The 21,953-nt window shown below is 36.6% G+C and overlaps 1 protein-coding gene across 1 annotated transcript in view; it reads left to right on the forward strand.

The window, feature by feature from the left end:
• Positions 1 to 21,953, forward strand: part of CWF19L2 (CWF19 like cell cycle control factor 2) — a 120,992-nt gene that overhangs the window by 48,400 nt on the left and 50,639 nt on the right. The window contains exon 10 of the mRNA XM_066247570.1: positions 851 to 943. Coding sequence (XP_066103667.1) covers positions 851 to 943 — 93 coding nt within the window. The remainder of the gene's footprint in view (positions 1 to 850; positions 944 to 21,953) is intronic.

Here is a 21,953-nt window from a genome sequence, read left to right on the forward strand (position 1 = left end):
TACTATCAGTTCAATACTCTTTAGTAGAATTAAAGGTGGCCAAAAAAGATCCTCCTATTTTTATTCATTTGTATGTCTGAAGAAAGGCATATCTTGTATATGCTTTTCTCCCTCTTTGAATCTGGCCCTTGGTAACACTGAACTTCAACTCAAAACTTTAATCCAGAAATTTCTAAGATAAACCAACAGCAATAAAAATAGCAAGAAAATAAAGTTTTGGTTTTGAAAACACAAAAGAGCATTTAAAATAATGAAACAGAGGTTTCTTTCTTAACCAGGTTTGGAGGTTAACATATTAAAAGCAATATTCTGTGTTTATGGAACCACTGCAGTGGAGAATGCTATTTATTTCCTCGTGATTTATTGCTTTGTATGTCAGTTGTTTTATATAAATACCTATACACTCCCTAGAGTAAAAACAAAATATATTCAGAATTTTTATCTAAATTGTTTATGAACAATAAAGAAGTAATATTTGAAGTGTTATGATGTCTCCCTTATTACAAATAACTGAGATTTTTGAGGATTAGAAGTTTATAATATCTAAGAAACTAAAAATGTCATTCTTAAGGTTGTATGTTTTCTCCATCCCCCTGTCTTCCCTAAAATATATATCTTTATAATTGTTTACTTTCAAAATATAAACAAATGCCACAGGCATTTGAGGAGATTGAAACTGATACAAGTTTAGAAGTAATATACTAGGCTGTGATTTGGTAACTGAATTTAGGTGATAGCTACATGGTGTTTACTATGCTATTTTTCTTTTTATTGTATAAACTTAAAATAGTACACAATGAAGAATTTAACTATATATTCACTCCAATTTTTCTTGTTTTTCTATTTGAAGGAATTAGCTGAACAACTTAAAGCCCAACTTGAAAAGGCAAATAAGTTCAAAGAAACTGTAACACAGATATCATCCCAAAAATGTATGGTAGAGGTGAGTAATAAAAGTTTATTTGTAGGTATAATTACCTTGTATAATACTACTTGACATTGGTAATATTCTAATGTAAAATGTGTCTCTATCAGTAGCAGTGTGTTTGTATATGTGTGTATGCTTGTTTGCTTGTTTTTAAAATTGATTTTCATATGAATTGTCTTATGTTTTTCTAGTGCAGTGGTTCTCAAACTTTTTGAAGTTGAGGTGCATTTAAAATCCTACAAATAATTATAGGCACACTATATACAGATTTCTGAGAAATATGTTATAATAATTAAGTCAAATATTAAAGAAAAAATATAAAGTTCAAGCGTACTTTTATGGTAATTAAAGTAAATACAAAATTAAGTTTATTCTGACATTAAAAAACATTTTTAAGTTACATTTTTTGAGTTATGCTTTTTAGAATTCATAAAAAAGAGAGGTTAAAAAATAAAAAAATGACAAGAAAGTTATCTTTTTATATATAGATACATTCTTAATAAGATTTAGTAAATTTGGCAGCTTCCAGCGTGAATGTTTTAAGTTTTTTCATTCTTATGTTTATAAGAAACATGAGCCTGATGTGTCCTAGCGATTTCTTCAATCTTTGGGCATATATTTGAAAGGCAAACTCTCATTTCCTCTTCAATACATTGAAGATTTCCTCTCTTTTTACTCTTAATTGTGTTGAGGGTAGAAAATCCTAATTCACATAAATAGGATGTTGAAAATTGTAGTAAAATGTTCAAAGCTTTTGTAGATATTGCCACATATTCTTCTTTTATAGAAATCCAAAAGGCTTCAAAAGACAATTCCTTATGTTTAATCATCAATCCATTATCAGTGGATATAGCTGCCAGTTCTTCTGCTAATGTTAAAACCAAAATCACTTGAAGCGTTCATGAATAGGTTTCTGATGCAATTGTATTGTTCAGTGTTAAGTGATGGAAAATGCTATAAATTAAATTTTGCCTGTCAGCCTTCAAGTCCTATTTTATTTACACTTAACTTTTGCTCACTTCTAGAATTGGATTCTTCAATATCACGCTTCTTTTTGATAAATCTATTCATTTTATTTGGGTGTATTTATCTAAAAATAATATAGTGATGTGTTAATAATAAATATAATAATGATGTGTTAACAAAAAGAGTAATATTTCTGTAATGAAATGGTGTAATAGAGTAACTGTATTTATTTTTATATCTGAGCACATGCCGCAAACCAGCACAGCTATAATTCCAGGTCCCAAGTGGGAACAGTGCGGAATTAAGAAAATACGTGGAATTAAGAAAATATGGGGTTGAGAGGGCCTGTAATTGCTGCTGACAAGAACAAAGCACGTCCAAAAACCACATCTTGCTTTATTTTTAGGGCAAAATGAGGCCATTAGCAAATCTTAACTTTATACCAAACAAAGGATAGAAGAAACTTGCGGAAAACATAGGGGGTAGTGTAAATCAGTGATCACCACCCCTATTTGGGCCACGGACCGGTTTAATGTCAGAAAATATTTTCACGGACCAGCCTTTAGGGTGGGATGGATAAATGTATCACGTGACTGAGACAAGTGTCAAGAGTGAGTCTTAGACAGATGGAACAGAGGGAATCTGGTCTTATTTTTTGTGTGTGTGTATTTTTCTGAAGCTGGAAACAGGGAGGCAGTCAGACAGACTCCCGCATGTGCCCGACCGGGATCCACCCGGCATGCCCACCAGGGGGCGATGCTCTGCCCATCTGGGGCGTTGCTATGTTGCGACCAGAGCCATTCTAGCACCTGAGGCAGAGGCCAAGGAGCCATCCTCAGTGCCTGGGCCAACTTTGCTCCAATGGAGCCTCGGCTGCGGGAGGGGAAGAGAGAGACAGAGAGGAAGGAGAGGGGGAGGGGTGGAGAAGCAGATGGGTGCTTCTCCTGTGTGCCCTGGCCGGGAATCGAACCTGGGACTCCTGCACGCCAGGTTGACGCTCGACCACTGAGCCCCGGCCAGGGCCTGGTCATTTTTTAAAAATGAAACATTGTTCAGACTTAAATATAAATAAAACAGAAATAATGTAAGTTATTTATTCTTTCTCTGTGGACCGGTACCAAAGGCCCACAGACTGGTACCGGTCCGTGGCCCTGGGGTTGGAGACCACTGGATCCAGCACCATAGCTTAACAGCCTTTTGCAACCTAATCAGGCAAGTGAGGTGGGGGGTTGGGCAGACTGTCAGCTTACAGCTAATTCCCCACACCTCTGTCTCCCAAAAATCTAAACTCCAAAATCCAACTTCCTGTTGGTTTTTTGGTCCCCAACAGGCACATATTTCTCTGGAATACCATAGGGCACACCTGGAAATCTTCTAGGGCGCACCAGTGTGAGACCATTGCCCTAATACGTCCTGAAGGAAAAGAGCCTAGGCCAAGGGAACCTGGTTTTTTGTGGACTCTTTGTCAATTACTGACACTGTTTAACTTTGTGCAAGTCAGACTGGTTTTTAAGTTCTTCCTCTAAAGTATGAGGGACTTGAGTTTGGTGTTCATTTTATGTAAAACAATTAATTTTGTTTGATGATTCATTCATATGTCTGTTAGTGAACAAAACTCCTGCATGGAATTTCAGTATGGGAAGAGAGAGAGACATAGTGAACAATGAAAATAATAAATTAACATATTAGAAAGTTATACATCCTTTGGAAAGGTAGTGGGAAATTGCGTGCCAGGTGTGTTGGTCATTGGGGTATACAGACTAATTTATTGAAAAAGTGATATTTATACAAAGACTTAAATAATATGAGGCAATGACTCTATGTAGCTGAGTGAAGAGCATTTTGGGCATTTTTAAAGGTCCAAACATGGGGACATGTCCAATGTGTAGGAAGAACAGCAATGAGATCAGTATTGAGTGGAATGAGTGAGAAAGAGAAATAGGAGATCTAAGTCCGAGAGACTATGGGAGACCCATTCATGTTGACTTGAAGGTCATAGGAAATGGTCCTATATTCTGGGTGAATGAAAGTTCTTAAGGCTTTTGAGTAGATAATATATTTTGACAGGACCAATCTGACTTCTTTGTTGATAATAGGTTGAAGGAGAATAAGGGCAGAAGTTGTAGTCTAGTTAAGCTTTTGCAGTAATACACAAGAAGTGATGGTGCCTTCAATCAAGTTGGTACCTGAGAAGATTGTTAGAGGTGATTAGGTTTTTGCATGTGCATAAATGTTTTCTGTATATATTGATATTTTGAAAGGAGAGCTGATGGGATTTTTATGATGGTTTAGATGGGAGTATGAGATCAAAAGAGGAGGCACAGTGGACTCTACAGTTTTTATCCTGAGCAGCTGGAAGAGTAGAGTGACCATTATTTGAGATGTGGAAGAAAGGAGGATTAGATTTTATGGGCAACAATTAGAAATTGTTTTTGATAATATGATTTTAGATGTCTTTTAAATGCAGACATCAACACTTACATATCAAATGAGTTAAGTAGGCAGGAAATGTCAAATAGGCAAGTGGGGGTACATATAATCAGGAGTTCGGAGAAGCCTGGGCTGGAAATAAAAATTATGTAGTTTTTTGCGTATACTGTAGACCAGTGGTCCCCAACCCCTGGGCCGCGGACTGGTACTGGTCCGTGGGCCATTTGGTACCAGTGCGCAGAGAAAGAATAAATAACTTACATTATTTCCGTTTTATTTATATTTAAGTCTGAATGATGTTTTATTTTTAAAAAATGACCAGATTCCCTCTGTTACATCTGTCTAAGACTCACTCTTGACGCTTGTCTTGGTCACGTGATACATTTATCCATCCCACCCTAAAGGCCAGTCTGTGAAAATATTTATATTTTCTGACATTAAACTGGTCCGTGGCCCAAAAAAGATTGGGGACCACTGCTGTCGATGGTATTTAAACTACAATACTGTGTTAAGTGAAGTCCCCATGAAGTAAATGTAGATAAAAAAAGTTAAAGGGCTGAGTTGAGTGCTTTATAATGTTGAGAAGTTTATAATGAGGTCTATAATTTTAAAGGATTGTCTCAAAGATTAATTTACATAATGTCAGTATGAGAAGAGATGAGATTATATGAAGTTAAGTTCCATAGAATTTTCTTCAAGCTAACAATATTAAAGACTTAGAGAATAGTATAGAACAGTGGTCCCAAACCCCTGGGCCGCGGACCGGTACCGGTCTGCAGAGAAAGAATAAATAACTTACATTATTTTTGTTTTATTTATATTTAAGTCTAAACGATGTTTTATTTTTTTTAAATGACCAGATTGCCTCTGTTCCATCCGTCTAAGACTCACTCTTGACGCTGTCTCAATCACATGATACATTTATCCGTCCCACCCTAAAGGCCAGTCTGTAAAAATATTTTCTGACATTAAACCGGTCCGTGGCCCAAAAAAGGTTGGGGACTACTGGTATAGAGAATATATTTATGAAATTAGCTGTTTTTACTAAGTTGTACTATTTTTAAAAAGTAAGTATTTAGGAGTTTTTGTGTAGATTAAGGAATTGAGAATGAGAAACTATAATTAGGATTAAAAAGTAGGTACTAGACCTGGCCAGATAGCTCGGTTGGTTAGAACATCATCCTGTTACGCCAAGGTTGCGGGTTTGATGCCTGGCCAGGGCACATATAGGAACAGATTGTTGTTTCTGTCTGTCTCTCTCTTTCTCTCTCTCTCTCTCTCTCTCTCTCTCTCTCTCTCCCTTCCCCTTTCTCTTAAATCAATAAAAATTAAAAAAAAAATTTAAGGTAGAGACTGAAGGAACAAAGCTAAAACTAGGTGTACTATATAGTCTCATTTACTTTTGCCAATTTTACTTTTTCAGGTATCCTTGTGGTCATAATACTTTTGGACTCTGAAACTTTAATGTGGTTTTTTTAGTGCTAACTATAAATATATTAAATACTAGATCTTCCTGCAGAGTAGCCTCCCACAGTATAGCCCCACTTTTCAACCATATTTCCAGGGCTCTCTTAACCTACATGTCTCTTTAACGTTTACATGTGCTATTAATGATCTATGTCAGATATCACCCTCTTGAGGCTTGTCCATTTTTCAGTTTTTGTCTGCCTCTTTTATGAAGCCTGTGTATTCTTAATAGAATTTATCTTTTCAAATATCTTGTCATCACCCTTTAATCTATACCTGTCTCTTTCCTGACACTTGTCACTTCACATGAAAGGGTTCTAAAGCTGTGGCTGGACTTCAGGGTTTTCTTGATAATGAAAGCAGTTCAGCTGAAAAAACTGAAGCAGATCTTGTGTTAAATAATATTTCTTGCCCTGGCCGGTTGGCTCAGCGGAAGAGCGTCGGCCTGGCGTGCGGGGGACCCGGGTTCGATTCCCGGCCAGGGCACACAAGAGAAGCGCCCATTTGCTTCTCCACCCCCCCTCCTTCCTCTCTGTCTCTCTCTTCCCCTGCCGCAGCCGAGGCTCCATTGGAGCAAAGATGGCCCGGGCACTGGGGATGGCTCCTTGGCCTCTGCCCCAGGCGCTAGAGTGGCTCTGGTCGCGGCAGAGCGATGCCCCGGAGGGGCAGAGCATCGCCCCCTGGTGGGCAGAGCGTTGCCCCTGGTAGGCGTGCCGGGTGGATCCCAGTCGGGCACATGTGGGAGTCTGACAGTCTCTCCCCGTTTCCAGCTTCAGAAAAATACAAAAAAAAAATTAAAAAAAAAAATATATTTGTTTAAGTACTATCAAAGAGGAATTGACAGATTGTATCTCATCCCTTGAGCATGTAACTATGTATTTTAGCTCCTCCAGCTTTTGAACATTATACCTCATAACTCAGTGGAGTAGAATTCAAAGTTGTATTCAGAGTCGTGTACAAAGTAGAATTTTTATTTGTCAGCTTCTTTTGGAAGCTGTATAGTTTTTCAAAGCTCTTAAAGGTTTTTATCTGCAGGGTTCCTTGATTAGAAAGAAAATTTATCTTCATTGCAAGCTAGGATACTTGCACATTTAGTTCAGGCTTTACCATGTGTACACCTAAACCTCGGCAACAATTCTGAACTGTTTTCTCTGCCATTACAGTCATTTATTCCATCAAGGTGAGGGCCTGATGACTTATCTACCTTTCAAAGTTGTTTTGTTAAGACATGAGAATATAGTTCAGAGTTTATACTACATCACAGAAATGTGCTGCATTTATAGGAAAATCCTGAAATATTTCTGATCGAAATTTTGTCTTTTCAGTGAAAAGAAAATCCCATTCATAAAATAGTTGAACTGGAAGGAATCCTTTTATTTTTTAACTTATTTGTTAGAAATGTTAGGTTATATGAACAAGGTGTAATGATCTAAGACTATTGTTCGGCTTTAGTGCACTTGCAAATATTGGTTAGCTTATTTCTTTTCCCCTTTAGGGGGTAAACTATTTAGTATTTAAGGAAAGGGCAGTTTATTTCAGTTTATGTGTGATGCCTAGGGTAATGCTGGGCACATTGTAAATAACCAAGAAATACTTGTAATATTTGTTGTTGAATGTCTTCAATTTATTTCCTTCTCTATTGTAAATCTTAAAAAATGATCCAGGAACTTCTAAATCCTCTAGTCTGGCCTCCCTACAAGTGTAGCTTCCTTATTGAAAGAATACCCAATTACACAGTGTGCCTATCTAACTTGTGCTTGGATGCTGAGTGATTAGATCCATTGATTACCAGTTATACGGGAAGATTACCAGTTATATATCAGGACAAATCTAATCATAATTCTTTAATGTATCAGGTGGTAATCTGCCCTTCTATAAGATCTGCTGGTTAACCGTTTGAGTAGTGAGTTTTTTTCATGCTCACTGATCCCTGGGAGTGAGTTGTTGTTTTTTTTCCAAAAAATGATATTAGTTCTAGTTAGAGTTTTATTAACTTAAAACCATGTTTGTTTGTTAATCAATTTATAGAAACAAGAAGAACATACATTTGCCTTTTTTTAATATTGTCTTACTTATTTTTAAAATAAATCAATCATACTCTGGATGGTCAGGAGGCACGAGGACGTACATGAACGTTCGTACTACTCAAAGGGTTAATAGTCTGTTTGTGGAATCACATCATGGACACATTTAATCTACGGGAATTCAGCTTTATACTTTTTATTTTTTCTAGTAATCAGGAGATTCAGTGTACTATTTGCAGTAAATAATGAAATAGTTCCCACATAATGGTGCAGTGACTTTAAATGTTTAATTCACATTGCTGGTAAGAAGCGAAATGCATTGTTATAAACCCCAGGCAGTTGGTGTGGAGAGGGTTTCAGAGACATTCTCTTGAAAGAAATTGAGGAATTAACTGAAGGCCGTAGAGGGTCATAGAGAAGCAGCAAGTAATAATTAAAGAAATAGATAAACTCTCTGTAGCATTTTGTACATAGAATCAGGTACTTGAAATTATTTTCAATAGTTTGATCATAATTTATTGTTACCTTAACATTGTCTTTGATACATATTAAGTTCACTATATTACCATTTCTGTGATTCCTAGATTATGTGTATGCCTAGACTGTTTTTCTTCTTTTTTTAAAAGACGCATTAAAAACTTTTTTTTCCATTGATTTGAGAGAGAGAAAGAGTGAGCGAGAGAGAAGCATCAACTTGTTCCACTTTATTCTTCCATTTAGTTGTGTACTCATTGATGCTTCTCCCATGTGCCCTAACCGCTGCTACCTCAGCGTGCAGAGACAATGCTCTATCCACTGAGTGACCCAGCCATGGCTAGACTGTTTTTCTATGTTTCAGCATCCTAGTCTCTGAAACCGATACCCATAAAGATAGTAAAACAGAAAAAAAGTTAATTACAAAATTAAGAAAACTAGGTTGTTGACAATATACCTTTTATTTTAAGCAGTGAGATTTGATCTTTATTCACCAAGTACTTTTTAGTTCCTTCTTTGTAGAAGTTACTTGCATTCTCAGTTTTCCAAATCAAATATTTTAAATTTAAAATAAACATACTAGCTTGACATTTATGCCACTATTTACTCATTATATTACCCTAGGCACAGTTTACTTGATTGTATAGCATTTCCTGACAGAGTTAGTGCACAAAAATGTTATCTCTTTAGTCATTTAGCTAGTTTCTTCCCTAGCCACGCAAAATTGGTCAGTGGATGTACCTCCTTTGTATACAGTTCAACTTGTTTTATACCATCCTGAAAGTATGCCTCATATCTGTCACCTGCAGTTAGAAATAATATTATGTCATATATTAGTAGAGGGCTTATTTCTTTAAGTAGACTATAACTGAAGAGCAGACATTTTAAGCTAAATGAAAGCAAAACAATTTCATAGATGATATAGAAATACAAACACATGTTACAGGAACATATATAATCTTATACCTGTTCACTTTTGTCGTATGTCACTTCAAACTCATCATGAGATAATGTCAGTTTCACCTGTGAAATCTTAAATGTGTGGTTTGCTTTTCTTATCTCCTCCACTGAGAGGAACCTCGTCGTCCTCCTCCTCCTCTTCTTCTTCCTCCTTCTTCTTCTTCCTTCCTCCTCCTTTCTCTTCCTTCCTTCTCCTCCCTCCTCTTCCTCCCTCCTCCCTCCTCCTCCTTCTTCTTTCTTCTTCTTATCATTATCATCATCATCATCATCATCATCATCATCTGGACCTTTGAAGGAGCTGCTTTCCTTCCTGCCTCAGTGTGTTCGCAGAAAGTCTTTTTTTTGTTGAGATTATTTTCTTCTTTCCCACTCTTTTCTTAACTACTGCATATTCATTCTTTAGATCTTAACTCAGACATCATGTTTATCTTTGGAAAAACATTCTTTCTGGAAATAGAACGTATAAAGAAGATTAATTATACAAATACATAATTACAGCTTTGATGATACTTCAAAGGGAAAGTATAGAAATATGGGGGTAGTGAAGAGGACCCAGTGCAATTTGGGCATCCAAAGAATGTTTGAGGCTATAGTCATTATTATTGAATCTTATCACCAGTTTTGTAACATTGCCAAAGGAAAAGCTATTCTCTTTATGACCACTCTTGGTAGGCTTTATTGGAAAAGCTATTCTCTTTATGTCTACTATCGGTAGGCTTTATTTCTCTGCCACAGAAATAACCTTTAACCTGGCTGCTAAGTATTACCCTTGATGTGAGTGATGACCCATAGGCATCAGTCATTGACTAGAAAACACACTCATATGACTGTAGTCCATATTTAATAGTTAATGCATTCTGGAACGGTTTTTTTTGTTTGTTTTGTTTTGTTTTGTGAAGAATATTCTCTCAACTATAATGAGGTAGAGAAACTTGTAATTATTTTGGATAGTTGTGATTTTATATTTATTAGATTGAATTTTGAGGTGAGGAATTATTTTATGGACTGTCTCAAATTTTGAAACAGGACTCTCCAACAGATATTGGAGCCATAAATAGCTCGTTTCCTTAGAGAAGGAAGAATGAATGCTTAGTGGCAGCCTGTCTTCACCAGTTCACCTGCATTCCCCTAAGTGCGCATTAGTTTTTTTCTTACTAAGTCTACTTTCATCCGCCTTTCACTATTTTTGTCTGTTGTGTATTTGAATTTAAGGGAAAAATGAAATGTTATTCCATATGGGAAATAGTGAGTCCTTATAGTATTCAAGTAGCATTTGAGACTTTTATATTCTCTTGAAGGATTTGGTTTTATATGTTCTCCTTCAAGATTGTTTTGGGGAGTAGGAGAGGGATAAGTCACCTATTTATATTGTATTTTTGAAATTTAAGGTGAAAACATTTTAAATGAAACACATCAACCTTAAGTAAATTTTACCCTTCAATTCAAAATTTACTTTAGCCATATTGTAGAATGCATAACAAGTTGTTGAACATATTTATAAGAAGTCAAATTTAATGTGTTTTTCGGAAAGCTAAAGATATACTTTTCATTTTTATAGTACATAATAAGTGTGTAGGTACCAAACAGGTTCTGACTAGAATAACTGTAGGAGACAGTTGCTAATAAAGATTTACAAGGAAGAGAAAATAATGTTGAGTGCAACGAAATAACACCAAAAAACCCCTCAAAACAAAACAAACACTAACATCACAGTGAGTCAGAAAAAAATTATGGTATTTGTTAAGTTGTCTACCCAGAAATATCAAGTAAACCATCTATGTGTGGTTCTTTGAATTAAGTCTAAAAATGAAGGTATAAAATATGTATTTGTTTAGAAATCTGTGTCATCCGAGCATTACAGTATTTGTTGAAGAGTTATTGCCTTCAGAAAACCAATTTGCTTTTAATAATTTATTTTTACTTAGGTTCTTTTTCTAAATTTATTGCATTGAATTTCAAGATACAATTTTATATTTCAAGACAGTGATATTAATTGATATGCATTGTACTAATTAATATACTACTCTAGCTATCATTACATGAATAAATGATACTCTGTGAGGGCATACTGTGACAAGACTTGTTTTAAGCACTTTATATATAGAAATTTACTTAGTTCTCATTAGAATTCCATGAGGTCCTTTATCCTCATTTTTTGAATGATTACGTACAGAGGATGAGCTGAGTCTCAAGTTTTAATTTGCTGGCAAGAATTAAGGTTAGGTATGTCTACAATTTTAAATTAAAGTAAATAAAAATTATTTAGAATAATTACTTTGATGCTTGAAATGTAAACTGACAGCTGTGTCTAGATGTTGAAATTAATTTTATATGCGACAGTTACGCATGCTCTAAACCAGTGGTAGTCAACCTGGTCCCTACCGCCCACTAGTGGGCATTCCAGCTTTCATGGTGGGCAGTAGCAGAGCAACCAAAGTATAAATTAAAAGATAGATTCAACTATAGTAAGTTGTTTTATAAAGATTTATTCTGCCAAACTTAGTGAAAATTTGACATAAAGTACTTGGTAAGTAATTATTTTTATATGCTTTAACTTGCTGTAACTCTGCTTTATAAATTTTATAAAGTAAAGTTACTTCCCTACTTTATAAATCACCATTACTGTGGAACTGGTGGGCGGTTAGAAATTTTTACTACTAACAGAGATACAAAAGTGGGCAGTAGGGCCTGACCTGTGGTGGCACAGTGGATAAAGCGTCGACCTGGAATGCTGAGGTCGCCGGTTCGAAACCCTGGGCTTGCCCAGTCAAGGCACATATGGGAGTTGATGCTTCCTGCTCCTCCCCCCTTCTCTGCCCCTTCTCTCTCTTTCTCTCTTTCTCCCCCCTTCTCTAAAATGAATAAATAAAATCTTAAAAAAAAAAATCTATTAAAAAAAAAAAGTGGGCAGTAGGTATAAAAAGGTTGACTACCCCTGCTCTAAACACAAAAATTCAAGTTGTCTAGAGTGCTCTCATGATTAAATATACTAGAAAAATTTCCATTAAATTGATTTTGTGTATGGGCTTAAAAAATAAATTGAATTATATTTTTATTTTTCACTCTTAGGTGATTTATAAGTATAATATATATTCTTTGTCAAATGTAGAAAGTGCAAAAAATAACCAAAACAAATAAAAAAAAACAAAAACAAAAAACCTAAAGGAGAAAATAAAAATCAGCCCAAATCCTACCATTCAGGGATAATGTACTGATAAACATTTTATTTATTTCTCTCCAGATTTCGTCCCCCCAATGATGTTAAGTTTTTTGCACACTTAACAAAGCCAAAAATAAAAAATACATTCTTTTTTGTTTATGTTTCCCTCAAGTCCCTGTCCATTGTAAATATGTACACATGCATAATTTTTCATAATTGTAATCTTTTTTTTTCTACTCACTGTATCAACCTTCTGCCATGTTGCACAGTATTTATCACTTAATGGAATTGTAATCCTGTCAGTGTATTCAGTGTCCCAATAATATAATTTCCATTTGTTTTAAGGAAAGGATACTGAAGAAATTTGGAACCCTAGATCTTACATTTCTTCAGCAGTTATTTCCTGCTTTATTCTTAGCAATTTGGTTCCTACCTCATTTGGAAAATAGAGATTGTAAATGTGAATGTTTTCAGAGAATGTCTATTATCCAGGAATGAATGACTAGTATTGTTTGACTGTCTATTCTCCCTGAAAATTAATCTTTCTTCATCTCTCATCTGGTAATGGGACAGCGTTCTCATTTTCTTTAAGTCCAAGTTGTTTGCAGTGCTCTTAATTTCATACCTTTTCTGTCCTTTACCACGGTTCCCACAAGTTATCTCTTCTCTTGTAGGGAATCTTCTGTTTCTTTCTCTCTGTTAGGCCCTTTCCTGTTACTTGCAAATATTGTCTCTATATCCTTAAAAATAACTAAACAAACAAACAAACAAAAAATAACTAAACAAAAGACAACTTTCTTTTCCCTGAGTAATTTTACCATCTTCCTCTGGCAAACCAATAGAAGAGGGTGACCAAGCAGGGCAGCATGGGTAAGGGTGTGCAGGTGAGAGCGAGATAGTGTGGTTTAAAGATGGTATGTTGTTCTGAATGGTTGCAGAGTAAGGTAGGAGTGAGGAGGGTATAAGAAGAAGAAATGGATAGGTATACAGAATCAAATCTCTATTCTCATCCTGGCTGTATCTCTCAGTCTCAGGATTTCAGTTAATATTTTTATAAGAATTGTGAATCTCAAATCTCTGACTCTAGCTCTGAACTCTGGTGAGTTTTAAACTAGTGTTTTCAGTTGTCTGCTAGATTTTTATGGGTGTTCCATAACTTCACTCTATATATGTAATTTTCCTTTTCTTAATTGCATGATCATTTGTTTTTCTCAATTAAAAACCATGGAGAAGTCTTTTTTTTTTTTTTTTTTTTTTTACAGAGACAGAGAGTGAGTCAGAGAGAGGGATAGACAGGAACAGACAGGAACGGAGAGAGATGAGAAGCATCAATCATTAGTTTTTCATTGCGTATTGCAACACCTTAGTTGTTCATTGATTGCTTTCTCATATATGCCTTGACTGCGGGCGTTCAGCAGACTGAGTAACCCCTTGCTGGAGCGAGCGACCTTGGCTCCAAGATGGTGAGCTTTGCTCAAACCAGGTGAGCCTGCGCTCAAGCTGGCGACCTTGGGGTCTTGAACCTGGGTCCTCTGCATTGCAGTCCGACGCTCTATCCACTGCGCCACCGCCTGGTCAGGCCATGGAGAAGTCTTTAATTGCCTCTTTAGCACATTCAAGTTGTCATCAAATAATGTGGTTTTATCTTGCCTTCCATCCTGTACATATCTCATCCTTTTAATTTCTTCAGTCACTGCCCTAGCTTAATGCCTCTGTTGCTTAGAGTGTTACAGTAACAGCCTAAATGTTCTTCTTGCTATTTCTTTGTTATCAGAGTATCCTTCAAATTGCCGCCAGAATTAATTTAAATGCATTTGTGATAGAGTTGAAAGAACTTTGGATTTGGGGAGTTAGAACCTCAGTTTATATCTCACTTTTTTACCTTAAAGGCCTTTACCTGTCCATCTTTGTTTCTTTTTTTTTTTTTTTTTAATAAATTTTTATTAATGGTAATGGGATGACATTAATAAATCAGGGTACATATATTCAAAGAAAACATGTCTAGGTTATTTTGTCATCAAATTATGTTGCAAACCCCTCGCCCAAAGTCAGATTGTCCTCCGCCACCCTCTATCTAGTTCTCTGTGCCCCTCCCCCTCCCCCTAACTCTCTCCCTCCCTCCCTCCCATGTCCTCCCTCCCCCCCCACCCTTGGTAACCACCACACTCTTGTCCATGTCTCTTAGTCTCATTTTTATGTTCCACCAATGTATGGAATCATGTAGTTCTTGTTTTTTTCTGATTTACTTATTTCACTCCTTATAATGTTATCAAGATCCCACCATTTTGCTGTAAATGATCTGATGTCATCATTTCTTATGGCTGAGTAGTATTCCATAGTGTATATGTGCCACATCTTCTTTATCCAGTCTTCTATTGAAGGGCTTTTTGGTTGTTTCCATGTCTTGGCCACTGTGAACAGTGCTGCAATGAACATGGGGCTACATGTGTCTTCACGTATCAATGTTTCTGAGGTTTTGGGGTATACACCCAGTAGAGGGATTGCTGGGTCATAAGGTAGTTCTATTTGCAGTTTTTTGAGGAACCACCATACTTTCCTCCATAATGGTTGTAATACTTTACAGTCCCACCAACAGTGAATGAGGGTTCCTTTTTCTCCACAGCCTCTCCAACATTTGCTATTACCCGTCTTGTTGATAATAGCTAATCTAACAGGGGTGAGGTGGTATCTCATTGTAGTTTTGAGTTGCATTTCTCTAATAACTAATGAAGCTGAGCATCTTTTCATATATCTGTTGGCCATTTGTATCTCTTCCTGGGAGAAGTGTCTGTTCATGTCCTCTTCCCATTTTTTTATTGGATTGTTTGTTTGTTTGTTGTTGAGTTTTATGAGTTCTTTGTAAATTTTGGATATTAGGCCTTTATCTGAGCTGTCGTTTGAAAATATCAGTTCCCATATAGTTGGCTGTCTGTTTATTTTGATATCAGTTTCTCTTGCTGAGCAAAAACTTTTAATTCTGATGTAGTCCCATTCATTTATCTTTGCCTTCACTTCTCTTGCCATTGGAGTCAAGTTCATAAAATGTTCTTTAAAACCCAGGTCCATGATTTTAGTACCTATGTCTTCTTCTATGTACTTTATTGTTTCAGGTCTTATATTTAGGTCTTTGATCCATTTTGAATTAATTTTAGTACACGGGGACAGGCTATAGTCGAGTTTCATTCTTTTGCATGTGGCTTTCCAGTTTTCCCAACACCATTTGTTGAAGAGGCTTTCTTTTCTCCATTGTGTGTTGTTGGCCCCTTTATCAAAGATTATTTGACCATATATATGTGGTTTTATTTCTGGACTTTCTATTCTGTTCCATTGGTTTGAGTGTCTATTTTTCTGCCAATACCATGCTGTTTTGATTATCGTGGCCCTATAATATAGTTTAAAGTCAGGTATTGTAATGCCCCCAGCTTCATTCTTTTTCCTTAGGATTGTTTTGGCTATTCGGGGTTTTTTATAGTTCCATATAAATCTGATGATTTTTTGTTCCATTTCTTTAAAAAATCTCATAGGGATTTTGATGGGAATTGCATTAAATATGTATATTGCTTTGGGTAATATGGCCATTTTGATTATATTTATTCTTCCTATCCAAGAACAAGGAATATTTTTCCATCTCATTGTATCTTTTTCGATTTCCCTTAACAATGCTTTGTAATTTTCATTATATAGGTCCTTTACGTTCTTTGTTATGTTTATTCCTAGGTATTTTATTTTTTTTGTTGCAATCGTGAAGGGGATTATTTTTTTGAGTTCGTTTTCTAATATTTCATTGTTGGCATATAGAAAGGCTATGGACTTTTGTATGTTAATTTTGTATCCTGCGACCTTACTGTATTGGTTTATTGTTTCTAATAATCTTTTTGTGGAGTCCTTCGGGTTTTCGATGTATAGGATCATATCATCAGCAAAAAGTGATAGCTTTACTTCTTCTTTTCCGATATGGATGCCTTTTATTTCTTTGTCTTGTCTGATTGCTCTGGCCAGAACTTCTAGCACCACGTTGAATAAGAGTGGAGAGAGTGGACAACCCTGTCTTGTTCCTGATTTAAGGTAGAAAGTCCTCAGTTTTATGCCGTTTAATAGGATGTTGGCTGATGGTTTATCATATATGGCCTTTATCATGTTGAGATATTTTCCTTCTATACCCATTTTGTTGAGAGTCTTAAACATAAAATTGTGTTGTATTTTATCAAAAGCCTTTTCTGCATCTATTGATAAGATCATGTGGTTTTTGTTCTTTGTTTTGTTGATATGGTGTATTACGTTAACCGTTTTGCGTATGTTGAACCATCCTTGAGATTCTGGGATGAATCCCACTTGATCATGATGTATTATTTTTTTAATATGTTGTTGTATTCGGTTTGCCAGTATTTTGTTTAGTATTTTAGCGTCTGTATTCATTAGAGATATTGGTCTGTAGTTTTCTTTCTTTGTGCCATCCTTGCCAGGTTTTGGTACGAGGGTTATGTTTGCCTCATAAAATGTGTTTGGAAGTATTGCTTCTTCTTCAATTTTTTGGAAGACTTTGAGTAGAATAGGAACCAAGTCTTCTTTGAATGTTTGATAGAATTCACTAGTATAACCGTCTGGGCCTGGACTTTTATTTTTGGGGAGATTTTTAATAGTTTTTTCTATTTCCTCCCTGCTGATTGGTCTGTTTAGGCTTTCTGCTTCTTCATGACTCAGTCTAGGAAGGTTGTATTGTTCTAGGAATTTATCCATTTCTTCTAGATTGTTGTATTTGGTGGCATATAATTTTTCATAGTATTCTACAATAATTCTTTGTATATCTATGATGTCTGTGGTGATCTCTCCTCTTTCATTTTGGATTTTATTTATTTGAGTCCTGTGTCTTTTTTCCTTGGTGAGTCTTGCCAAGGGTTTGTCAATTTTGTTGATCTTTTCAAAGAACCAGCTCCTTGTTTTATTGATTTTTTCTACAGTTTTTCTGTTCTCTATTTCATTTATTTCTGCTCTGATTTTTATTATCTCCTTTCTTCGGCTGGTTTTGGGTTGTCTTTGTTCTTCTTTTTCTAGTTCCTTAAGGTGTGAAGTTAAGTGGTTTACTTCGGCTCTCTCTTGTTTGTTCATATAGGCCTGAAGTGATATGAACTTTCCTCTTATTACTGCTTTTGCTGCATCCCAGAGATTCTGATATGTCGTATTTTCATTTTCATTTGTCTGTATATATATTTTGATTTCTGCGTTTATTTCTTCTTTGACCCATTCATTTTTTAGAAGTATGTTGTTTAGTTTCCACATTTTTGTGGGTTTTTCCCCCTCTTTTTTGCAGTTGAATTCTAGTTTCAAGGCTTTATGATCAGAAAATATGCTTGGTACAATTTCAATTTTTCTAAATTTTCTGATATTGTCTTTGTGGCCCAACATATGGTCAATTCTTGAGAATGTTCTATGTACACTAGAGAAAAATGTATACTCTGTCGCTTTGGGATGAAGTGTCCTGTAGATGTCTATCATATCCAGGTGTTCTAGTATTTCGTTTAAGGCCACTATATCTTTATTGATTCTCTGTTTGGATGACCGATCTAGAGCCGTCAGCGGTGTATTGAGGTCTCCAAGTATGATTGTATTTTTGTTAGTTTTTGTTTTAAGGTCAATAAGTAGCTGTCTTATATATTTTGGTGCTCCTTGGTTTGGTGCATATATATTAAGGATTGTTATGTCTTCTTGATTCAACTTCCCCTTAATCATTATGAAATGACCATTTTTGTCTCTGAGTACTTTTTCTGTCTTGTAGTCAGCATTATTAGATATGAGTATTGCTACGCCTGCTTTTTTTTGGGTGTTGTTTGATTGGAGTATTGTTTTCCAGCCTTTCACTTTGAATTTGTTTTTATCCTTGTTGCTTAGATGTGTTTCTTGTAGGCAGCATATAGTTGGATTTTCTTTTTTAATCCATTCTGCTACTCTGTGTCTTTTTATTGGTAAGTTTAATCCATTTACATTTAGTGTAATTATTGACACTTGTGGGTTCCCTACTGCCATTTTATAAATTGCTTTCTGTTAGTTTTGTATCTAGTTTGATTCTTCTCCTTTGTTTTTCTATCATTTGTTTTTGTTTGTTTGTGTTCCATACTTCTTTCCTCTGTTGCTACCTTTTTTAAGTCAAGTGTTTTTGTGGTGGTTTTTTTAAGGGTGGTTACCATTAAGTAATGAAAAGGGTACCTACCATATTCATTGTAGTACCCTATCTTATAAGTATTTCTGCACTTCATCATCCTTTGCTACTGTTAATCTCCATCCTCTCCCCCCTTTTTTTCCTTTGTTGTCACAGTTTAAGTTTGGTTTTATTGTGTTCTTGGTGGAGCTGTTACTTGTGGTGTTGTTTTCTTTTGTTCTTTGAATGTGGTTGGAAAACCCCCCTTACTATTTCCTGGAGTGGGGGCTTTCTGTTGATAAATTCTCTCATCTTTTCTGTATTTGTGAATGTTTTTATATCTCCTTCATACTTGAAGGATAGCTTTGATGGGTATAGTATTCTTGGCTGAAAGTTCCTCTCTTTCAGGGCTTTAAATATTGGGGTCCACTCTCTTCTAGCTTGTAGAGTTTCTGCTGAGAAATCTGATGATAATCTAATAGGCCTTTCTTTATATGTTGTACTCTTCTTTTCCCTGGCTGCCTTGAGAATTTTTTCTTTGTCATTGGTTTGTGTCATCTTTATTATGATATGCCTTGGAGTGGGTTTGTTGGGGTTAAGAAAAGTTGGTGTTCTGTTTGCTTCTTGAATTTGAGGCTTTAGTTCCTTCCACAGGCTTGGGAAGTTCTCGTCTATTATTTGTTTGAGTATATTCTCCATTCCATTTTCTTTCTCTTCTCCCTCTGATATACGTATTATTCTTATGTTATTCTTTCTGATGGAGTCAGACAATTCCTGTAGGGCTTTCTCGTTTTTTATTATTTTTGAGTCTCTTTCTTCTCTCTGTTGTGCCTCAAGTTGTTTGTCTTCTATTTCACTAATCCTATCTTCAATCTGGGCTGTTCTGTTAGCTAAGCTTGTTACCTCGTTTTTCAGCTCGTGAATTGAGTTTTTCATTTCTGTTTGATTTGTTTTTATAGTTTCAATTTCCTTGGTAATATATTCTTTGTGTTCATTGAGTTGTTTTCTGATCTCCCTATATTGCCTTTCTGTGTTTTCTTGTATCTCTCTGAGTATTTTTAAGATTTCTATTTTAAATTCTCTGTCATTTAGCTCCAAGGCTTCCAATATGTTAAGTCTTTTCTCCATAGATTTTTCCACATCTATTTGTGTTACCTCTCTTTCTTTTGTATCCATAATATTCGATTTCCTCTTTCTTATCGGCATCTGAGGGTGGTCTTATTGATAGCACTAATTAGAATTAATAAAGAGTAAAAAGTAAAAAAAAAAAAAAAAAAAAGGTAAAACACCCCACAAAAAAAAACCAGTAATAATTTATTATTTCCCTCTTTTTTTCTCTCTTCTCTTTCCCTCCTCTCCCCTCCTCAGGGAAATATCGTGCCTATAATGGAGGGCCTGATTTGGGGTGAAGAGTTCAAGGGGCAAAAAAAAAGGAAGTAGGGGCCTACTAAATGCAAAAAAAAAAAAAAAAGGAAGAAAATCTTAGACAAGCATAAAATGATTTGCTTGTAAGTGATAGTCAACTAAGAGATATAATGAGAGCGATAAGAGGGAACCAGAAAAAAGGACCAAAAAAGAAAAATAAAGAAGAAAAAGTAAAAATAATAAGTAAAAATCTGTTGTATTAAGTGGAGCGAAGACTAAATACAATGGAGACCTTGGGTTGGGAGGACCCAAAATGCCACAAAAATAAACAAACAAGAAAAAAGAAAAAAAAAATAAAAACAAAAGCAAAAAAGAGAAATAAAGCCAAAAAAAAGCCTTGAGTCCCAAATTAACTTATTTGTTCGTGATTGAGGATTATATGGGATGAAAGTAAAATGAGAAAAGAAAAAACGAATAGAAAGGAAAAAATAAGAAAAAGAGAACAACGAAGGAAGAAATAAAATAGGAAGAGAAAAAAACAAAATAAAGCAAGACAAAAAAAAAAACAAAAGAGGAGAGAGTGAGAGTTAAGTGTTTTGGAGTATAACCTTAAAGGAGGGTGAGGATGAAGAAGAAAAATAAAATGCAACACTCATGGGTAGTGTAGTTCAAGAAAGGGGAAGCATGAGATGGGCAGAGAATAGAAGGACCGAGGTGGAGGATATAAAGGCAAAAAGATAGAAGAAACAAACAACAACAACAACAACAAAAAAATTAGTGGATCAAGTTGTAAAGTCTGTGGGTTTTTCTTGATTTTGAGAGGTTAACTTCTTCCTTTTTCTTTTCTCTCCCTCTTCCTGGTCGGTGATTCTGTACCCCAGGCTCTGCCCCTGTGTCACTCTTAGGTAGGGATTTGCAGTTGATGGGATTCTATGGCAATGTCATATAATTGGCTTTAGTCTTGCTGGAAGTAAAGGCTTGTTGGCGTTTGCAGGGTCCAACGATGAGAGAGTTTGCTTTCCTGGATTCTCTCTCCTAGTCCCCCCTTTCTGAATTAGCAGCCTGGTGATCCAGCTATAAGGCTGCAACTGCTTCTGCCTGGGGAGTAAGAGGCTCAAAGAGCTGGGAAATCCCCACTCTATCCCCACTCAGTGCAAGGCTTTGGGAAAGGCTCTGACAGTCAGGGCCTCCAGTGTAATCAGGCGGGGGGTGGGAGTCAATTGTTGTCAAGGTGACTGTTCAGCACCTATCATTTAGTTGGACCTCTCAACCCAGGCTTTCCACACTTTGTAACCTGTTTTTGCAGGGAAGAAGAGGCACTAGTCTCTGCTTACGACTAGTGTAGTATAGACCTTATTATCTGCCAAGTCCTTCTTGTTAGCATTTATCCCTGAATATGGAGGGTCTATCAATTAGAAGTTGCCCCCGCCACTTTAGCGAGAGGCACTAAAAAATATCACGCCTCTTGTCTTGGATCACTGAACTGAGAGAGATCTTATCAAATAGAACTGAGGGTGCGCAGATTTCATGGGTTAAGCTAATTTCAGTGATTGGGTCGCAACTGTGCTTCCGAAGGTATTTTAGGCTGCCTGCGCGCGCCCCTCCCCCAACGCTTGATTGTTAGCTTGAATGGCTGGGTGAGGTGCCCCGCCCACGGAGAGAATCTCCCAAGCCTCTCTCGCTGGCCTGCCGCTGGCGGCTGGACCGCACCAGGCGCAGGATAATGGAGCCCCCTGGGTGTGCGGGCCAGCAGGGCGCCCTGGGCGCGTGGAATGCCCAAGGCACGCGTGCGAATGGGGCGCTCCGGGCACCGGTGGCTGGCGACCCCCACTCGCAGTGTGCGGGCCGCTGGGAACGTCAGCGGTGCTCAACCGGACCGGGCGCGCGTGCGGCTGCTCGCAGCGGCCGCTCGCGGCGGCGGCTCGCGGTGGTGGCTCGCGTCGGCGGCTCGCGGTTCCCAAGTATATGGGCTGACTCACCACAGGCGCACTTCCTTGCGGTTTGAAAGAACGTCCCTGTGGTAGATTCCTCCACACCCTCGTCTCT

Source organism: Saccopteryx bilineata, chromosome 1, assembly GCF_036850765.1.
Source record: "Saccopteryx bilineata isolate mSacBil1 chromosome 1, mSacBil1_pri_phased_curated, whole genome shotgun sequence".
Classification (NCBI taxonomy): Eukaryota; Metazoa; Chordata; class Mammalia; order Chiroptera; family Emballonuridae; genus Saccopteryx; species Saccopteryx bilineata.